Source organism: Microtus oregoni, unplaced genomic scaffold (genome assembly GCF_018167655.1).
Source record: "Microtus oregoni isolate MIOR12 unplaced genomic scaffold, Mior012 000052F_000, whole genome shotgun sequence".
NCBI classification, from domain to species: domain Eukaryota; kingdom Metazoa; phylum Chordata; class Mammalia; order Rodentia; family Cricetidae; genus Microtus; species Microtus oregoni.
In genome coordinates, this window is record NW_024543812.1 from 1,790,535 (window position 1) to 1,810,438 (window position 19,904).

At 37.1% G+C, this 19,904-nt stretch overlaps 1 protein-coding gene and 1 pseudogene across 1 annotated transcript; one reads left to right on the forward strand and one right to left on the reverse strand.

Moving 5' to 3' along the window:
* LOC121437320 overlaps positions 1-14,889 on the reverse strand; it is a 165,982-nt pseudogene extending 151,093 nt beyond the window's left edge.
* A 453-nt stretch (positions 14,890-15,342) lies between these two features.
* LOC121437321 (melanoma-associated antigen B4-like) lies at positions 15,343-19,080 on the forward strand. Its single transcript, XM_041637196.1, has 3 exons — positions 15,343-15,375; positions 16,937-17,011; positions 17,542-19,080. The coding sequence occupies exons 1-3, from the start codon at positions 15,343-15,345 to the stop codon at positions 19,078-19,080; spliced, it is 1,647 nt and encodes a 548-aa protein (XP_041493130.1).
* Positions 19,081-19,904: the final 824 nt, after the last annotated feature.

The following is a 19,904-nucleotide window of genomic DNA, read 5'->3' on the forward strand; positions in this document are numbered from 1 at the left end:
TTATTGTCATATGCCACCATGCTCAGGAAGCATATCACCATTTTGAATCGGTACATTAAATATTTTTCTTCAACTATTAAATTTTAAAATTATGTGAATTTTATGTGCATTTAAAATTATGTAAATCAAAATACGTAAGCAGAAATTCTCCTTCAAAGTGAATCAATGAGTACAGGCAATAACAAGAGTGCAGACAACAAAAACAAAACAGATACAAATAGTCAGTGAATATTTTATGAAAAAGATCATGGATTTGAAATTGGGAGGACAATTTCGTGAATCTGAGAAAAGTTGGAAGGATAGTGGATAAGAGCAAAGTACACTGCATGTATCTATTTCTCACAGAATAGATGAATAAAGATTTTAGAAACCGTTATATTCAAGGAACAAGAGAATGAACTTAACTGTTTAGTTCTTTTTTCTTTTTAAATCTGCCTTTTTCGTGAGAAATTAACCATGGTTCATAAATATATTCAATATTATATAAAAATTATCATAAATAATAACAGCCTTTTACAAGCTGAATTTTAGCAAACGATATGATGCTCATTATCCTGTATCCCTCTAGCTTCTTCCTATCTGTTTCCTTTTATTCTAGTTAAATTTTCCAAATGCAGATTTCTCTTTGTTTCTTCTTTATCTAATGCTCTCTGAGTTCAGTTGCTATTACTGATCAGCAGTTGCACTTTGCAAGATTAATAAGGATGACCTAATTATCAAATTCAATATCTCCTTTGTGGTCTCAAAACAAATCATATTTTCTCAGAGAAGACCTTTCTGATCATCTGAAGAATGTCACAAGGTAGACTCACACATTACCATGTTTTCTTGATGGTCATTACTAGAGGTTTAGGGCACTAGATTGATTTTCTTTACGTTTACATTAGAATATAAAAACTGAGTAAAGGGACTAACTTGCTCTTCCTATGGATCCAGCTTCTACACTATACTTAGCGTTTGTAAGGTAAATATCAACTAAGTTTCTGTTCACAATTGGCACTCTTTTGTCTTCCTCTTGCAAGGCCTCTCTGAAGCATGCATATAAACACATACACTGCATACCAGCCTCCTCACACAAAATCCAAAGCTGAATATACTTCAAAAGTGCTGTTTCACTGACTCATGCTGTAATAATGGAAATTATTACAAGATATGTTGACAGTGTTGTTAGTTTCTTTGAGGAAAATCTATGTTCTTTTTTATTCATGGCTTCTAAGAGTTCCATTGTGTTTAAATAGATTTTGCATCTAGATTTTTCTTTTAATGCATCACACCTTGTAAATATAAACAGGAACTTAGGTTATACACATGAAAGTGACAATTTCCCTGTTCAAACAGTGAGTCGCTGGCTGATCTGGGAATGAAAACCCTCAATCGGTACTCTTAGACTTCATAAACATTTCTAAAATGGTTTTTCTCTCCTAAAATGATGCCTATATAAAGGAGTTCTACTTCAATTTTTTTAATTGCTCCTGTTCTAGGGTTACGAGTTATTTTAACTTCACTTTTAAGCTGCGTTTGATAAATATACATGTTCTATAGTTTATTAAATTATTGCTTGAATTGTTTAATTTATAATTTTGAGAATAAATCTATATTCTTGAAATTTATTGCTCTTATAACAGGTGGTTCATGAATAGGCTTTATTGTGCACACAGCTGTTGATGAGCCTCAGTCCAAATCACAACTTGACTATAATAAGTAAATCATCCATTTTTTCAGCTTTATGTACACATATATTATAAAAAGCTTTGTTATTAGAGTAAATATGCACATAAGGGTTATTTTAATTAAAAATATGAATTCAGGAATGCTACAGGTTGTTTACTACCCAGTAGAAGGCATGCATTCAACCTGGAATGTAGAAGCTGTAGACAAAATCTGCACATTGTTCAGCTCTATACACAGTAATCAGCTACCCTCAAATAATTCAGGGTTTCATAATCATAGTTGAGGCCAGCTTGGGATATGTGAAACACTGTCTCAAAAAAAGAGGCTTGAAGATAACAACAAACAGAAATCTTGTACATGAACTCTGAGTACTAGTAACCTAAAAGGAATGTTTAAGTCAGAAGATTGCAATGTGCACAGTCTCTTAAGAAAGAATTGGTTTCTTTCCAGTACCACCAAAAAATGCAGATTATGGTGAGTGAGAATGATATGCAATTGAAGAAATAGACTATGTTAAATTTTATTTTATTTTCCATGTAAAAGATAATTATCAGCGTATTTTCTCTCCTTCCAATTTAGACTTTTCATATATTCAAGAACAATATCACTATAACCAAAACATTTTATGTGGAGGAAATCTAACTTTAAGGGTTCTTACACAGTATTGCTAGGTGACTAGATAGGTGTCACTGTAAAATGAATACTGACTACAGCTCAATTGAGTGAAACATATGTGGGTTAAGAGGTTTTGTTTTCCTTTTCTTAGTACTGTCTGTTTCTAAGTTCTATGTATTTTTGTCCTTGTGTCAGTTCAAGTTGTGTAAGTTGATGTTCATTAACTCTAGAGGAGATCCTACTGCTGATATTTTCCTAGACCAGTATAATTTTAACTGGTTTCTAAATATAGATCCTTATGTCCATAAATATGTGTAGTTTCCAGCCTTCATGAAAGAACCCTATCTTTGTAGCAGAGGCCATTACAAAAATCTGAAACCGGTTAAAATACAGGAAATAACTGACTGTGAGGTGATCAAATCTAATTGATTCATTTACAACATAGCCCCTATGATAAATTTTGGGAGTATTGGTAAATACTGTAAGAACCAGACAACCAGGACTTCTCTGCAAGATTGTTTCTTATAGATATGACAGTGGTGTTATACCCATGAAATATTATAGTTATATGGATACCTTTCACAATGATATCATTTGATATACCAACATGGATGATGGAAATATCACAAATTCCCACCCCCCAGTGAAGAGTTATAAGCAATTAATGATTACTGAGAGAGAAACAACCAATCGTCCCCAAAGATGAGCCCCCTGATAGGTTATCCAATCTCAAGTAGTCAGCCCTAAACACATTTGAATATGAACAACACTAAATGGCTCAGCAGATTGTATTTATTAACTTTTATATATACATATATATATGTAGCCATATATAAAAAATAAGAGACAAAGAATTCAAAGCATAGAGTCCACAACCCCAATTAATAAAATGATTTTGTAATGATTATAGAATATTTAAATGCTTCTCAGTTGATACTTTTTATAATATTGCAATCTGATGATCAAATAAATGTATGCATTCATAAATTGATAATTTAATTTATTCTATCAATTACATGTTTATTTGATGAAAATGACTTAGAAAGTATGATTCTACTCAGAAGTATCTATGGATTTTCCTATTGTACACAGATATAATGTAATTATACTTTGACTTACAAGAAAATAGAGAATTAACTACAAAGACAAATTAACCTATCTTCAGTAAAACAAGAGCAAACATCTCTGGTGGGAGATGGGAAAGTATTATTTTGTGGGGGACGGGATGATTCTAACTAAAATATATGTCTAATAGATTAATTCAGATTAGTCATACTGGGCATTTAATAGTGTTTTATCAGACTATGCATATGTGCAAGGCACTGTGATTAAGTTCACCAATACTTGTGAACTGACATTAAATAAACAGCAAATTTGTTTGATGAAAGCTTGAAAACTATCTCATAAGAAAGTTATAAAATGTCTGATTACTGATATATTCCGGAACTGAAAAATTTTAGTGACTCACAAGTATAGGACACAGTAAACATGAAACTGCTGCTTTTAAGTCCAATATTAACTTTATAAACCATGTGCAGGATCAGTAAATAAATTGAAAGTGCCTAATTTTTCCTCTGAACACCACATGTGGCAAAGAGAAAAGGTAACTCTCATAATATTCTCAAGTGTTCTGTTTACTGTTCAAAAAGGCAAACAAAACACCATGTCCACTACTGGAATATCAATTTGTAGCTTTCAAACTCCTGAGATACCATCTGCACCAATAACAGTACTGAAAATGACTCAACATTCCACTCTAGAAAGGCTCAAGTAGTCAAATATGCCTTTAGCTCAGAGGTTTTATTATGAGAGATGTACCTTGTCATCTTATTGCAAGATGGATCCACTTTTATTTGTTGTTCTCAAGATATTAAAAGGAACAAAGTGATTCCAAGAAATATACGCAGTATTCCACTAAACACTGGAACATGTTTTGTTGGAAGTAAATTGCCTGAAGAAACCTGAGCATAACTCCAGATGAGGCAATATTAGTCTCTCATATTTCAGAAGCCCTTTCTACAATACTTCTGTGTTCCCACTAATGCATCAAATATTTTCTTAACAGAAATAAATCTTAGTGTATTTGATGAAAGGATGAAACCCTTTTCATTCCTTGATTCATGATCAAATGAATACTAACAAAGTAGAAATAATTTTAAGATAAAATTATGTACAATTTATGTTAGTCTGTGACAGAGTGAATATAGTAGCCTACAAATGTAAAGACAGTGACTAAAACATCTTTAGTGGATATGGTTTGTGTTATTGAATATTTTTGGTCAGAATTCCAATGGAAAGCCTCAAAAGACTCTCTTCTTAGAATATCTGACTCTTAAGGCAAATAGTTTATTCAATGAACACTGCTTATAACTTCAAAGGTTATAAGCAAATTTTAAATGGACATAATGGTAGCTCCTATGTCAAATGTTAAGGTGAATTTAACTTAGTATTGTGTGGAAAGCATTTAAAATAATACAAAAGTGGTACAAATAAAACAACTAAGAACAATGGTGTATGTTTAAATCAACCTAAGTCTCTCAGATTAAATATCCTTTACAAAAATAAGGAACTCATTAGAATGAGAGTGGCTATGAAAAGTCCAGACTTTGAGAACTTGTAATTTATAAGGAAATTGGACCCCAGAAATAGATCTGTTCATCTACAAACCGTGGCTCAAATCTGCACTTTACTTCATGTACATTTTAGAATTATTCATTGGAGAACCTGGGATGCTAAAACTCTTCTGAAGTATTAATCTAATTAATATTTTTCAATAAAATACTGGGAGTCAGATATATAGGGGTAAGAGCCTAAATGATCAGAGAAGCGGGAAGCAGTTACCAGGTGCCTCCTACTTCTTCCCTTCCTCCATCCAAACAGCCTGAGATCCTCTCAGCCCTACCTTACTACTTCCTGTTTCCTCTCTGTCTAAAGTCCTCCAAACCTCTGTGGTTAATTTTGGTCAGCTAATGGCTAGCTCTGCCCTCTGACTCCAAGCAAACTTTATTTGTCTGAACAAAATCAAAATATCACACAACACTCTTCATACATATTTCTTCCTTCCATCAATCCACCTCAGCCCCCTTTTACTCACCCTTCTTCCCCTTTCTTGGTGTATATGGGGAAACTAGAAAACATTTGGAATTTCAAGAGCCTAATGCAACAGTATTTCTATATACAAGGAAAATGAGCCCGTAGTAACATTTACAGAGGTAATTAGGCAGTGTTTTTCTAGAACAGCTAAGAAAAGAGGATTTTTGTCCACCATCATGGATTGGAATAAAGTAAAGCAATTAGTTTCCATCACTTTTTTTTTAAACTACACTAGACTGAACCCAGTGCCCTTGTTAGTCAAATGCTAGGATATACCTTTAGACCCTTTATGATATACATGCTGAGACAGGATCTCACTACAATGCTCAAGATGCATTTGAACTCACTCTCTAAACTAGGCTCTGACTTTGCAATCTCCTGGTTCCACCTTTGAGTAACTGAGATTTTAGACCTGTTACACCCAGAAGATGTTAAGCAATTACTTTAAAAAGTGTATTCTGAGTAAGAATTCAAGAAAAGGGCACATGAACCTAAAGATACATATGCATCTCATGTAATTTGAAGATATCCTGTAACAACTGGGGATGACTTCTCTAGTGCAATCAATGAAGAAAATGAACAGCAACAACCTTTTGCACTTCCTAAGTATTGTGACATTTAATATAATTTCTTTTAGAAGTCTCTGAACAAATCTTAGAGGCAAATATATTTATGGCAGGACTGTCTCTTGAGGGTATATAATGTAAGATCTAAATGGAAGCTATTATAATGAAATCTCAGTCCCATCATAGCACCTACAACATTATGTATTATAAGTGTCTCCAAGTACATTTACACTTCCTTGAAGTTAAGTCATTTATCCTCATCATTAGAACATAATCTAAACTCCTTTTTTTTTTTTTAACTTGGAAGTCCTTTTCTAGGTTCTGGTTTTTTCTGGCACTTGGATCCTTGGCACCCACTCTTTCTTGCTTTATTTTTACACATACTCTCTCTCTCTCTCTCTCTCTCTCTCTCTCTCTCTCTCTCTCTCTCTCTCACACACACACACACACACACACACACACACACAGAGAGAGAGAGAGAGAGAGAGAGAGAGAGAGAGAGAGAGAGAGAGAGAGAGACCATAGAGTTCTTTGAATATATCAAGCTCTTCTTATCTCAAGACATTGTGATTGTGTGGTTGCTATTCTCTGCCTGAACAACTCTTTTCCCATTCCACAGTGGTCTTTCCTCCACTGATCTTATGTGTCTACTGCAACTTTACCAACTTAGAAAAGCTTGCCTTGACATCTTGGCTCAATTCTCTTGCGATTTCCTGCTTCCTGCTTTTCACCTTATCACAACATTAAAAATCATCTAGCTGAGGTGTCATGTCATTCTTCATTATAATATTACGCTAAAAGGATAAGTAGGTGCTTTTTGCTGATGTATGCTGATTACATAATAGGTTCTGAGCACATTTATCTTCAGAAATAAATGTACTTATGCATTGGTGAGAGGCTCAGCAGTTAAGAACATTTATGGCTCTTTCAGAGGACCCAGGTTCATGCCCCATCGGCCACATGGTTGCTCAAACCTGTCCATATCTCCAATTACAGGGAATTAGATGCCCTTTTTCAATTTCTGTGGATAATAGGTACACACTTGTTATATATACAAATAGATGAAACTTCATACATATAAAATAAAAAAATATAACAGCTATTAAAAATAAAAGTGTGTTTAATGATGAAATATGCAGTATGTTTTCACCATTATGGGAATGTTATTAATGCAAATTTTCTTCTAATGAAGCAAATAAGTACCTGTGTTTGAGTGATAGTTATGTTTTCCAGGAGGAAGATGAATGTAGGTAATCAAGGGAAAATTAAAGAATCTTGGTCTTAAAATTTGGATCCCCAGGGAGATGAATACTTCTAATCATTTTCACATGGAAATAGGGTGCATCATTGACACATAGATATTAGTTCCCCTCATAGTCAGGGCTTACTTTGTTTCCTAGAGTAAAATGTCGGGAGTTCTATACTTTTAGGATGTTGTTAAGTGGGATATTCTGGTGCTTGCTAGAGAGGATTCATAGACAAAAGATTTATCAAGAAGGAGTCCATGAGAAAGGAATGGAAGACAGTTGTGGAAGTCTGTGAACCTTTGCCTATTTTATGCCTATTATTAGAAATCATGTTTGGGTAAATAAAATGACAGGTTTGAAATTGTTGACCTACTGTGTTCCTTTTTAAAAAATATTGGAATATGGTACAGCTTTTTACATTTTGATTTTTAATATACCTTAGTCACTGCTGTTTTGCTGTGAGGAGACACCATGACAAAGAAAACTTCTATAAAATAAACCATACAAAATTGGGAGGTTCCTTACAGTTTCAGAGGGTGTGTCTACAACTATATAATGGTGAGGAGCCTGGCAGCAGGCAGGCATGGTGCTGGATCAGAAGCTGAGTGCTTATATTCTTATCCAAGGTTATATGCAGAGAGGGAAAGAGACTGGACCTGGCATGAGTTTCTGAAACCCCAAATCCCACTCTAGCAAATATGAACCAAACATGCACATATATGAGCCTTTGGGACATTCTAATTCAAACTATTAAAACATGTTTTTAAAATAATTAGAATTGCATCACTTTTCCCCCTCCCTTTTCAGGTCCTACTTTTAACTATTTATCTCTGTGTCCTTGGTCTGAATAAGGAGAATCTTTTTGGACTTTGATTGCATTCCAAAAAGTAGGAAAACCTTTCCAGCCTGGAAAAAAATATTCAGAAAATTTCCTTAATAAAGAAGTATAATAGAAAATAATGAAGTTTTCTTTTTCTTGTTGATGTAGTGGTATTTCATTTGTATTTTACTAAATAAAACTTGCCTGAAGATAAGAGAGTGAAACAGCTCCACTGGTCAGCCTTACAGACCAGGCAGTGGCAACACACACACACCTCAGTCTCAGTCTGAGATTCCTAGAGTCAGGATAGCCATTTTCGGACTGAGGTCAAAGTAAGAGCTAGCTTTTCTGGTCTTCAGGTTGAAACCCTATTTCCGTCTCAGTGAATGTTAACCGTGCTTCACACTGGTATTCAGTGTTGGAGTAGAGAGGGCTGCACTGTCTTCTGCATCAGCTAGAATTTAGTCAGGATGAGTGATGGGCATTTTGAAAGGCTCTATCTTGGAATCGAGGGAGGTGAGACTACTACCTCGATTAGGAATTAGAGGGAGTTGGACTTATTTGGTTAGCAAAACTGAGATCCATCATTGAAGGGCAGAGCCCAGATTAAAGACTGATTCTTGTCCTTTCCCATGGAATGGTGGGATGCCAGTCCTGCCTCCATAGTCAGTTTTTTCTGGGAAACTCAATAGAAGGTCATGGCATTAACCATTATATGCAGCCTCAGTCATGTAAGACTCAAAGGAAGGTGAGATATGTAGAGGGTAGGCTATGGTAGGCAGAAGATGATTCTTAGAATTGGAAAATACTAAAGAGAAATTTGAGGCAGGTATGTGAATATTGCAAGGAACTTTCGGAGCACTTTTTGCATTATTACCAGCCAGTTAGGACAAAATATGAAAATACAGAATTTAAATTCTACTTTGTAAATCAGGGGGGAGCAAAATTTTTGAGGCATGTATAATCATCCCAGAGTTAACCATTGTTGGACTGCAGCCTGTTAGTCTTTCCAATTAATTATACACACACATACATGTAAGATGCTGTGACTTCAGAGAATCCTGACTATTACAGATTTTGGTATCAGTGGTTCTATAGAAACAGAAGTAAAAAAATAAGTCTTTTAAGTATCTGAAATATGCTTTTTAGTTATCTAGCACCTTCAAATTCACCAGCATCTTCAGGTACTGAAACCTCTCCAGTACCTCTCTCTCCTAGGAGGTCAAAGAGTACTAAAAGTCCATGGTGCAAACTATACTTCAAACTTAAAGAGATAAATGCCTTTGATTATTTTGGTTTATTAATAGTGAGTGGCAATGGATTTAATAGCCCTATATATGAATGTTGTCACAGTTTTGGAAATGATGCTTCTGGTTGATTACTCAATATCTCTGGATAAATTGGTAAAGGATAGGAATAAAGCTTCATCACATAATTAACAACTTCAGAGTATATGGTATAGGACAACATTGAATTTAATGATAAAGATGAATTGTTCCATATTTTAATAAAGAGTTTGAAGGTTTTTAAGTGTGCCTTGAAATATGATCTTCTCTCCTGCAGCCATAGAGCTGAAGTTACAGAAAATCAAACCAAAACCCTCATTATAAGGTTGGCCAAACTACAGCAAAAATTCAAGTCCCCGAAGATATCAGTGGTTAAAGTAAGAACATTAATTTTTAAAGCATGAAGTCCTATAACCTGGGATGGAATTGTGAAGGAGGGCCCTATTGAAGCTGAGAATTTTAAACCTTCAGAATCTCAAGGGTCTATCTCACCTGAGGAAGTAGTACTCACAGCCCCACCCTTTGAAATATTGCTCTTTTCACTGAGGAAATTAATCCTTCAGTGTCTACTAAACAAGCAGTGACTTTTTCTGAAAGAAATACCATAAAATACAATACTGATGTCCCTCAAGGCCACCAATAGTTGCCTCTGGATATATAAATAGACTCAAGCCAAAGCAGGCTCTAGAAGGGAGGTAGAAAGTGTAGTCCATGAGGAAGTGCACTACACTATGGAGCTTAATTATTTTGCTAATTTGTTCAAGCAGAAGTATGGAGAATATGTGTGAGAATGGATTTTAAGGGTATGGGATAATGGCAGAAAGTACATAAAAATAGATCAGGTTGAGTTTATTGATATGGGTTCTCTGAGTGGAGATTCAGTGTTTAATATGGAAGCTTGCATAGTTTAAAAAGGTGTGACTAGTTTGTTTGAATGGTTTGCTGAAGCAATTATCAAATGTGGTCCACTAAGAAGGAGTTGGAGATGCCTGATACCAGTTGACTTAGTGTTGATAAAGGGATTTTTAAGACTCAGGGAAATTGCAATGATGGAGTAGGTACACTGTGTAAAACCTAATCTTCCACAATGGGAAGGTTCAGAAGACATGCCCTTCATTAATCCTATAAGATGCAAAAATGGTGAAAGGGGCACCAGAACATTTGAAGAAATTTTTGGGTCAGACCTTAGGGTTGGGGAAGCTGCTGCTCAACTGGATGAGTTAAATTTCATGGGTTTAATTGGCCCCCTAGGTAGCAGAGGCAAGGTGGCAACATTTAATTGTCAGAGGAAAGGTGATCATGGCGTTCATAATGGGCAATGTAGACAAAATAATGTTTATAATGGCCTAACTCATAATGGTCAGCACAAGAAAAGTGAACTTTATAGTGACATGACTCATATGGACCTCTGGAACTGAATAATCAAGCATGGTGCTTCCAGGCATAAAATAGATAAGAAGCCTATTGCATTTCTGTTTTATCTGTACAAGCAGAATAATTCTCAGACAAACGAAAGAAAGGCCACATTGTATTATGGCAAAAGGCAATATCAGGCAGTAAATCAATTTCCAGACTTGAGACAGTTTGCAGGCCCAGAACCTCTTGAATGAAGTGATGGCCAGGTTTCCCTGAGAAAGGAACCTGATGGAACACCTTAACATTTATAGTAAACATTTCTCTATTTCCTCCCCTGAGTGATCTGAGGCCCTTTACAAGGTTAACTGCACACTGGGGGAAAAGAAACAGTCAGACTTCTCAGCGTTTGTTGGATACTGGTTCTTAATGGATACTGATTCTGGGAGATCCCAAGAAACCTTATGGCCCTCCAGTTAAACTAGGATTGTATGTAGGCCAGGTGATTAATGGAGTTTTATCTGATGCCCAACTCACAGTAGGTCCAGTAGGTACCTGAAATAATCCTGTTGTTATTTCCCCAGTTCTAGAATGTATAAATAGGATAGATATACTTAGAAGGTGGCAGAATTCTTACATTGGTTTCCTGACCTCTGGAGTGGGGCCATTATGGTTGAAAAGGCTAAATGGAAGCCTTTAAAGTTGCTTTTGCCAAAGAAAATAGTGAACCAAAACTAGTATCATCACATCCCTGGTAGGCTTAGAGAAATTAGCGTCACCATCAAGGACATGAAAGATGCAGGGTGGTGGTTCCTACCACATCTCTCTTTAACTCTCCTTTCTGGCCAATGCAGAAGACAGATGGATCATGGAAAATGACAATAAACTATCAAACTCAATCAGGTATTAACTTCAATTTCAGCTAGTGTACCAGATGTGGCATCCTCACTTGAGAAAATTAACACATATCCAGGCACATGATATGCAGCTATTGACCTACCAAACACCTTTTCCTTGATACCTGTCCATAAGGACAACCAGAAGCAACTTGTTTTCACTTGACAAAGCCAGCAGTATACCTTCACTGTTTTCCTTCAGAGATATATTAACTCTCTTTCCCTGTGTCATAATTTAGAAGGGATCTTGATTGTCTCTTCCACAAAATATCACACTGATGCACTATATTGATGAAATTATGCTGATTGGATTAAATGACCAGGAGGTAGCAACCACTTTCAATTCATTGGCAACACATAGGCATATAAGAGGATGGGAAATAAATACAATTAAAATTCAAGCACCTTCTACCACAGTGAAATTCTTACAAGTTCAGTGGTGTGGGGCATTCAGAGATATTCCTTCTAACATGAAGGATGAGTTATTGCACCAGGTCCCTCCCACCACTAAGAAAGAAGCCCAATATTTAATGGGCCTATTTAGATTCTGGATACAACACATTCCACACTTGGGTTGTTACTCCAGGTAATGTACCTAGTGACTCAGAAAGCTGCTAGCTCTGTGTGGGACCTGAAACAGGAGATAGCTCTTCAACAGGTCCAGGCTGCTGTGCAAGCTGCTCTACCACTTGGACCATTTTATTTGGAGGACCCTATGGTACTTGGGGTACGAGTGGCTGATAGAGATATTGTTTGGAGCCTTTGCTAGGCCCCTTATAGGTGAATCACAGAAAAGACTTTTGGGATTTTGGAGCAAGGCTCTGCCATCATCTACAGACAACTCTTCTCACTTTGAAAGACAGCCCTTGGTCTGCTATTGAACTTTAGTAGAAACTGAGCATTTGACAAGGGCCATAAAATTACCATGAGATATGAACTAACCATCATGAGCTGGTTGTTATCAGACCCACTGAATCATACGTATGATGTGCACAGCAGCAAACAGTCAAATGGAAATATATATGAGATCAGGAATGAGCAGGTTCTTAAGGTACAAGCGAGCTACATGAAGAAGTCACCCAAATGACTTTCTACTCCTGTTAATAATTCCAGCTACTCCCCAATATTCACCTATAGTCTTATGGGGTCTTTGCTATTATCAGTTGACTGAGAAAGAAAAGACTAGGGCCTAGTTTATTGATAGTTCTTCACATTGTATAGGCATCTCCCAGAAGTAGATAGTTGCAGCATGATAAACTCTTGTTGGATAAACCTGAAAGTTACTGGTGAAAGGAAATCTTCACAATGGGCAGAACTCCAGGCATTACACATGGTATTACAGTTTGCAAGGGGAGATGGCCAGATGTATGATTGTTCACTGACTTATGGGTTTCAGCTAATGGATTGGCTGGATGGTCAGGGGCTATGAAAGAGCATGATGGGAAAATTGGTAAGAAAGACATCTGGGGAAGAAGTATGTGGATAGATCTCTCCAAATATGAAAAGGATGTGAAGATACACATATACCATGCAAATGTTCACTAAAAGGTGACTTAAGCTGAAGAGCATTTCATTAATCAATTAGTGTTGTCTGAGTTTTCTGTCCTGCCTGGTTTTCACAGTTGTTAGGTCTGAAAGAAATCACACAGAGGTCTACTTTAGCTATAAACTTACTGGCCCAGTAGCTCAGGCTTCTTATTAACTCTTATAACTTATATTAACTCATTATTTTTATCTATGTTAGCCACATGGCTGGGTAACTTTTTCAGCAGGGCAGTCACATCTTTCTTCTTCTGTGATTGGGACAGGAATGGGGAGGAATGGGCTTCCTCCTTCTCAGAATTCCCCTGTTCCCATTGACCCGCCTCTACTTCCTGTCTGGTTGCCCCCCCCCACATACTTCCTACCTGGATACTGGCTAATCAGAATTTATTTAAAACATAATTGACAGAATATAGACAATTGTCCTGCACCACTTACCCCTCTAAAAAACAAAACCAAAAACAAACAAACAAAAAACCCCATAAGAACATCCATAGTTCATTTTTGGGGAATGTGGGCATAGTTTTCCAGGCTACTTCCTGCTGGTTGGGGGGCTGATAATCTTATGGGGACCTAAAGAAAATTTAGAATTATGATCAAGTTCTGACTAGAGTATCCTGTGAGTCTTGATCATCTCAAGCAGCAGTCTTGGATCTTTTCTGGATGTAGAACTCAGACATCCAGGCCATCTGTTCCTACCAGAGATTTCTCAGGTGGTCTTCCATGATCAAACCTAATTTTTCTTAACTGAGAATAAATTCACAGCCTCTCATTTCCTATGGAAAATGTGTACCACCACACCCAACTATTCTCTTTCTTTTTTATTTTAAGGACTTTAACCTTTAGCCTGCATATATTTTTAACACACTGTAAACCATTTAGAGGTTTTCTTCATCTTGTTGTCTGGGTTTCTGTCCTGCCTGGTTTCTTCAGTCATTAGGTCCCAAAGAAATCACACAGAGGTCTACTTTAGTTATAAACTGATTGGCCCATTATCTCAGGCTTCTTATTAACTCTTATAACTTATATTATCCCATTATTCTTATATGTTAGCCACATGGATGGGTACCTTTTTTCAGCAGGGCAATCACATCTTCCTTCTTCTGTGGTTGGGACAGGATTTGGAAGGAATGGGCTTCCTACTTCCCAGAATTCTCCTGTTCTCATTGAACCACCTATACTTCCTGTCAAGTTGTCCTGCCTGGCTAATGGTCAATCAGCATTTATTTAAAACTTAATTGACAGAATATAGACAATTGTCCCACAACAAAGTATCTAGTATGTGTGATGTGTTTTGTGGACAGTCAGCCTCTTTCCACAGACAGTTCTGCCATTGCTCAATGGGCCTATGAAAAAAGCAGCCATGGTGACAGAGATGGGGGTTATGTATGGGCTCAATAAAATGGACCTCCATTCACCAAGTTTGACCTGGCTACAGCTGCTGCTGAGTGTCATATCTGCCAACAGCAGAGGCCAACACCGAGGCCCAGTATGGCACCATTCACTGGGATGATCAGCCAGCAACCTGCTGGCAGGTTGACTATATTGGACCATCTCCTCCATGGAAATGACAACACATTTTCCTACTGGGTAGATACTTATTCCAGTTATGGATTTGCTTTTCCTGCATTCAGTGCTTCTCATCAAAACCACCATCCATGCAATTATAAAATGCCTACCTGCTGACATGGTATTCCACACAGTATTACTTCTGACCAAAGAACTCACTTCACAGCCAGAGAAATGTGATGGTGGGCCCACAGTCATGGAATGCACTGGTCTTAACATGTCCCCCGCCATTCTGAGGCAGCTGGCCTGATAAAAAGATGGAATAGCCTTTTCAAGATATAGTTATAGTGCCAATTAAGTGGTATCAGTCTGCAGGGCTGGGAAAAGAATTCTCCAGAAGACAAAATATACTTTGCATCAGCATCCAAAATATAGCACTGCTTCTCCCATAGCCAGGATCTATGGGCCCAGGAATCAAGGGGTCAAAAAAGAAATAGTTTCATTCACTATCACTCCTAGTGACCCACTAAGAAAGTTTTTGCTTCCTGTTCCCACAACCCTAAGTTCTGCTGGCCTAGAAGTTTTGGTTCCAGAAAGAGAAATGCTCCTGCCAGGAGCTACAAAACATTCCATTAAACTGGAAACTCAGTCTTTCTCCTAATCACTTTGGGCTTCTAATGCCCTTTAACCAAAAGGTTAAGAAAGGAATAATAGTGAGAGGATGGGTGACTGATCCAGATTACCATGAGGAAACTGGATTGCCTCTCTACAATGGAGGTAAGAAGGCTTATGTCTGGAGTGCAGAAGATCCTTTAAGGCTACCCTTGGTACCACTGTGCCTTGTGATTAAAGTTAACGGAAAACTACAATAGCCTAATCCAGGCAGGATGACCAAAGACACAAACTCATCAGGAATGAAGGTATAGATCACTCCTCAAGAAAAACAGTCAAGGCCTGCTGAGGTGTTCAGAGGGTAGAGGGAATACTGAATGGGTAGCAGATGAAAATAGTTCTAAATAATAGCGTCTAAGGCTACATGACCCAGTTGCAAAAATAAGATAATTACTGACATGAGTGCTTCTGTTGTATTTTGTTAAGAATGTATTTGCATAGATATTTGTGTTTTGTTCAATTTCCCTTATATGCTGTAACATCAGTTAAGAGACTATCAATGGTTATAATATGTAAGTTTGAGGTAATAGAAGGATGTCCCCAAAAGGGCATTGCCACTTCTAAATTTAAAATGTATTTGCAGTTGTACAAGGGATAGTTATATCATGTTAAACATAATTATTTCTTGGTTAAATATATGTAATATGATTGTATGTGTGGCAGTTACATTATGATTAGGCATTATTATGACTTAGTTATCTTTTTCATTTGGAAATTACTCATGACATAAAGAGATATGATTGTGTAACATGTTGACAAGAGGTGGATTGTGATGGCTATTCTTGGTTAGCAAGTTGACTATATCTGGAAGGAACTACAATCCAAACATGGAGGGCAAAATTGTGAACTAGATCTTGAGGCTGGAAGACAGGTGCCTTTAATCCAGATCTTAAGGAAGGATGACACATGCCTTTAGTATAGATTTTGAGACTGGAAAACACACTATTAATATGGGCCACACCTTCTGCTGGGAGCCTATATAAGGACAATGGAGGAATGAGGCATTGTTCTTTCTTGCCTGCTTGCTTTTGCCTTGTCAGCACATCTATTCCATCAATGGGATTGGAGACTACTCCTTTGATATCCCAGCATATCAAGATCAACTGAGATACACAGCCTCCTAGGACTGAGCAAATATTACATCTTTGGACTTTTCATTCACAGCTAGACGTTGTTGAACTACAGCCTGTAAGCCATTCCAATAAATTATATGTGTAATATATATACATACACATATATATATATGTATATCCATTCCATAAATTATTTAACTCTAGAGAACACTGACATTGACCATGTTTGTTTCCTCCAAGGGTAGGAGTGTTGATTTAAGAAGTGCAATTTCTGGTCTAATGAGATAATATCTTGTTAACATAGAATGACCAAGACTGTATACAGTGAAGATTAATATTACAAGAATAAGAGAATCTCCAGTTTCTCAACCTTTACCATCAGTCTTCCCACTAAAAGAACGGAGAATGTAGCCCAAGAGCCACAGTAGGATGAGTCTCATGTATGACAGTCATTAGTGTGAACATGAGGGTACCATTCACTGAGGAGACCTACATTCTTCACAAAGCTATGCCAAAATTTCCCATCACTGAGGAGTCCCTGAACAGCTGTGTTTAAAGATGGTGTTCCATCACATCTTACTTCTTAATTTTAGGAATGTGGAGAATTCTCCAGAGAATTTGACCTTATCCCACCAGATACATTGAATCCAAATCATGCTAGTGGAAAGGTGATCATAAAAAGACTAGCCAAACAAACTCTGGTGATCCCAGGATGTGAACTTACCTGTTAAGGCTGAGAAGCACAGAGCTGTGCTGGCATGCCTCAGCTCAAGCTGCCTTTCTATTACTCTTATAGAGCTTTCTGAAACTGTGGTTAGCTTATTGATGTCAGTCACATGCTCTCAGCAGTACAGAAGATTATCTGGAAGTGTCAGGAACCAAGATGAGATACAAATGCTGAATAGGTCCCAATGACACAAACGAACTAGACTAGAAGAGACCCCCATGTATGCCATTCTACATACCTCAAGGAGGGTCCTGTGACCCAAGATCTTGACAACTTTCAGTGCCTTGAGAACTTTTCTCTCTCTCTCATATTGCCACCAGTTCCCAGAGGAAAAGCCAACTAGAAAGAAAGCTGACCAGTGAAGTTCTGTGATATATCCTACTAAGAAGATCTGTAAGTTGGCTTTTCTTTTCACAGCCACAAGGGTTGAGAATTTTAGCTGAGACCATTTACTATTTCTCTCCTTTCCAGGCTTGTGGAAGCTCATCACCGATACATCTGCTCATACTTCTACCCACTGCTTTTTGTAAAGTCATCATGCGCCGTTATCAAAAGTGTTTATGTCTTCGTCTGGAGGGTGATTTTCAGGATCCAAATGAAGTGAAGGATTTGATGTTTGTATTGGTTCCCATACCTGAAGAAGAGGAGAATGGGGAGAAGAAGGCTGAAGAGGAAGAAGAAGAGGAAGAAGAAGAGGAGGAGGAGAAGGAGGAGGAGGAGGAGGAGGACGAGGAGGAGGAGGAGGAGGAAGAAGAAGAAGAAGAAGAAGAAGAAGAAGAAGAAGAAGAAGAAGAAGAAGAAGAAGAAGAAGAAGAAGAAGAAGAAGAAGAGAGTGAGGAGGGGGGAGAAGGAAGAGATGGGAAAAAGGACGAGGAAGAAGAGGAAAAAAATAAAGAGTTAGGGGAAGAAGATGAGGAAGAAGAGAATGAAAAGGAGAAGGAAATGGAAAAGTGGGAAGAGTATGAAAAAGAAGAGGGAGATGAGGAGAAAGATGAGGAACTGAGAGAATATGATAACTATGATACATCTTCCATACCTTTTTCCTATTTAAATGTCTCTTTACCTACACTGACACCTAACTTCCCCACCACATTCTCCAGCTCCTTTCTGTTTCAGTGCACTGAGGAAGAGGGGTATGCTTCAGGAATACTGACCCCTCAGAAAGCTCAGAGTTCCATTGCATCGACATTTCAAAGAACTTTAGATGAAGAAAATAACCATACAGAGGATGAAGAGAGTCCAGGCATTATCCAGTCTTCAAAAGACACTCAATCTTTGTTGAATAGTCAACTAAAAGAAAAGATGACCGATTTAGTATATGCTATGATTTTCAAGTACCAAGTGAAGGAACCTATCACAAAAGCAGAAATGTTAGAGATTATCAGCAAAGAATACAGGAAACAATTCCACGCGATCTTTATGGATGCATCTAAGTGCCTATACATGCTTTTTGGTATTGATATAAAGGAAGACTATGCCATAAGAAACTCCTATAACTTTGCCAATTCACTGAACCTCACCTATGAAGAAAAGCTGACTGGACATCAAAGAATGCCTAGAAATGGCTTCCTTATATTTATTCTTGGCTTGATATTCATAGAAGGGAACTGTGCTTCTGAAGAAAGTATCTGGGAATTCCTGAATACAATGGGAATATATGATGGGGAAGTGCACCCCATCTATGGAGAGCCCAGAAAATTTCTGACAAGAGACTTGGTACAACAAAATTATTTGACATATCAGCAGGTGTCTAACAGTCATCCCCCATGCTTTGAGTTCTTGTGGGGTCCAAGAGCTCATGCTGAAACAACCAAGATGAAAGTTCTGGAATTTTTGGCAAGGATCAATGAGCGTGACCCACTTTCTTTTTTATTTTTGTATGAAGAGGCTTTAAGAGAAGAGGAAGAGAGGGCTTGGGCCCAAAGTATGTCTCCAAATATAAGTCAAGTCACATTGACTTCAGGGCATACTTTTCCAGCTTGTACTCAGAGTGATGGATTTGTTTTTTAATGTATTCACTCTGAGTTTGAAAAGAGGAGTCAAAAGTCTATGTAATGGAAGGTGAAAGTTAGCTTGAGTAGAAAACAGTGGAGCACAACATTGTTTTATATACCTCATGACGGGATTATCATTTTTCATTTGCGATAAACTATCAAATGATATTTCTTGCAGTAAAAATTTATTAGCTTTGAGATCTAAGTTATGAATGACCTTGATCACATGTTCCATACTATTTATTATGTTTTTGGAAAATATAGAGAACAAAACTGGGTAATGTTTTCTTTTTAGATTTACATAATCTTCTATTCTGTAAAGTTAAATGATGTGTTTTATTATTTGTGGGGCTTACTGAAAAGACAAAAACAGAAAAATACCAGTAAATTTTAGCAAAAACAATCTTAGCTCACTGACTCATTCATTTATGAAATGTTAGTTGAGTATTTATCTTTGGATGATACTACTTTAATAGCACAGAAAACATGGATAAAGCTAGACACACACCTACTCAGAGAATTATAGAATCTACAGAGAACTACTGTATCAAGAACAAGGTGAAATGTCTTATATTATATAGGAAAACAAAAGAATAAACAAGAAAAAAGAGCTACCCATCAGGAGCAAAAGTCAGAACAATTTTCCTGGAGACTTGGCAGACTCTAACTCTTTTCGACATAATTTTATATTAAGGCATAGAAAGTTTCAGGGACCATACAAACAGAGTCTTGTAGAAGAAAGACAACCATTAAATGAAAATTACTCTGAGCAGTTTTCTTGGCATTTGGGATAAACAAGAGAGGGTTCTTGATCTTGTCAGTGTAGAAGGTGCTCTAGTC

What these genes read in the sequence shown, in the direction of transcription:
- LOC121437321 (XM_041637196.1), top strand. Translation starts at nt 15,343, where the DNA reads ATGAGGAAACTGGATTGCCTCTCTACAATGGAG. An exon ending in ATTGCCTCTCTACAATGGAG is followed by an intron (nt 15,376 to 16,936) that starts GTAAGAAGGCTT and finishes TCTTAATTTTAG; the next exon opens with GAATGTGGAGAATTCTCCAG. An exon ending in CAAATCATGCTAGTGGAAAG is followed by an intron (nt 17,012 to 17,541) that starts GTGATCATAAAA and finishes TCTCCTTTCCAG; the next exon opens with GCTTGTGGAAGCTCATCACC.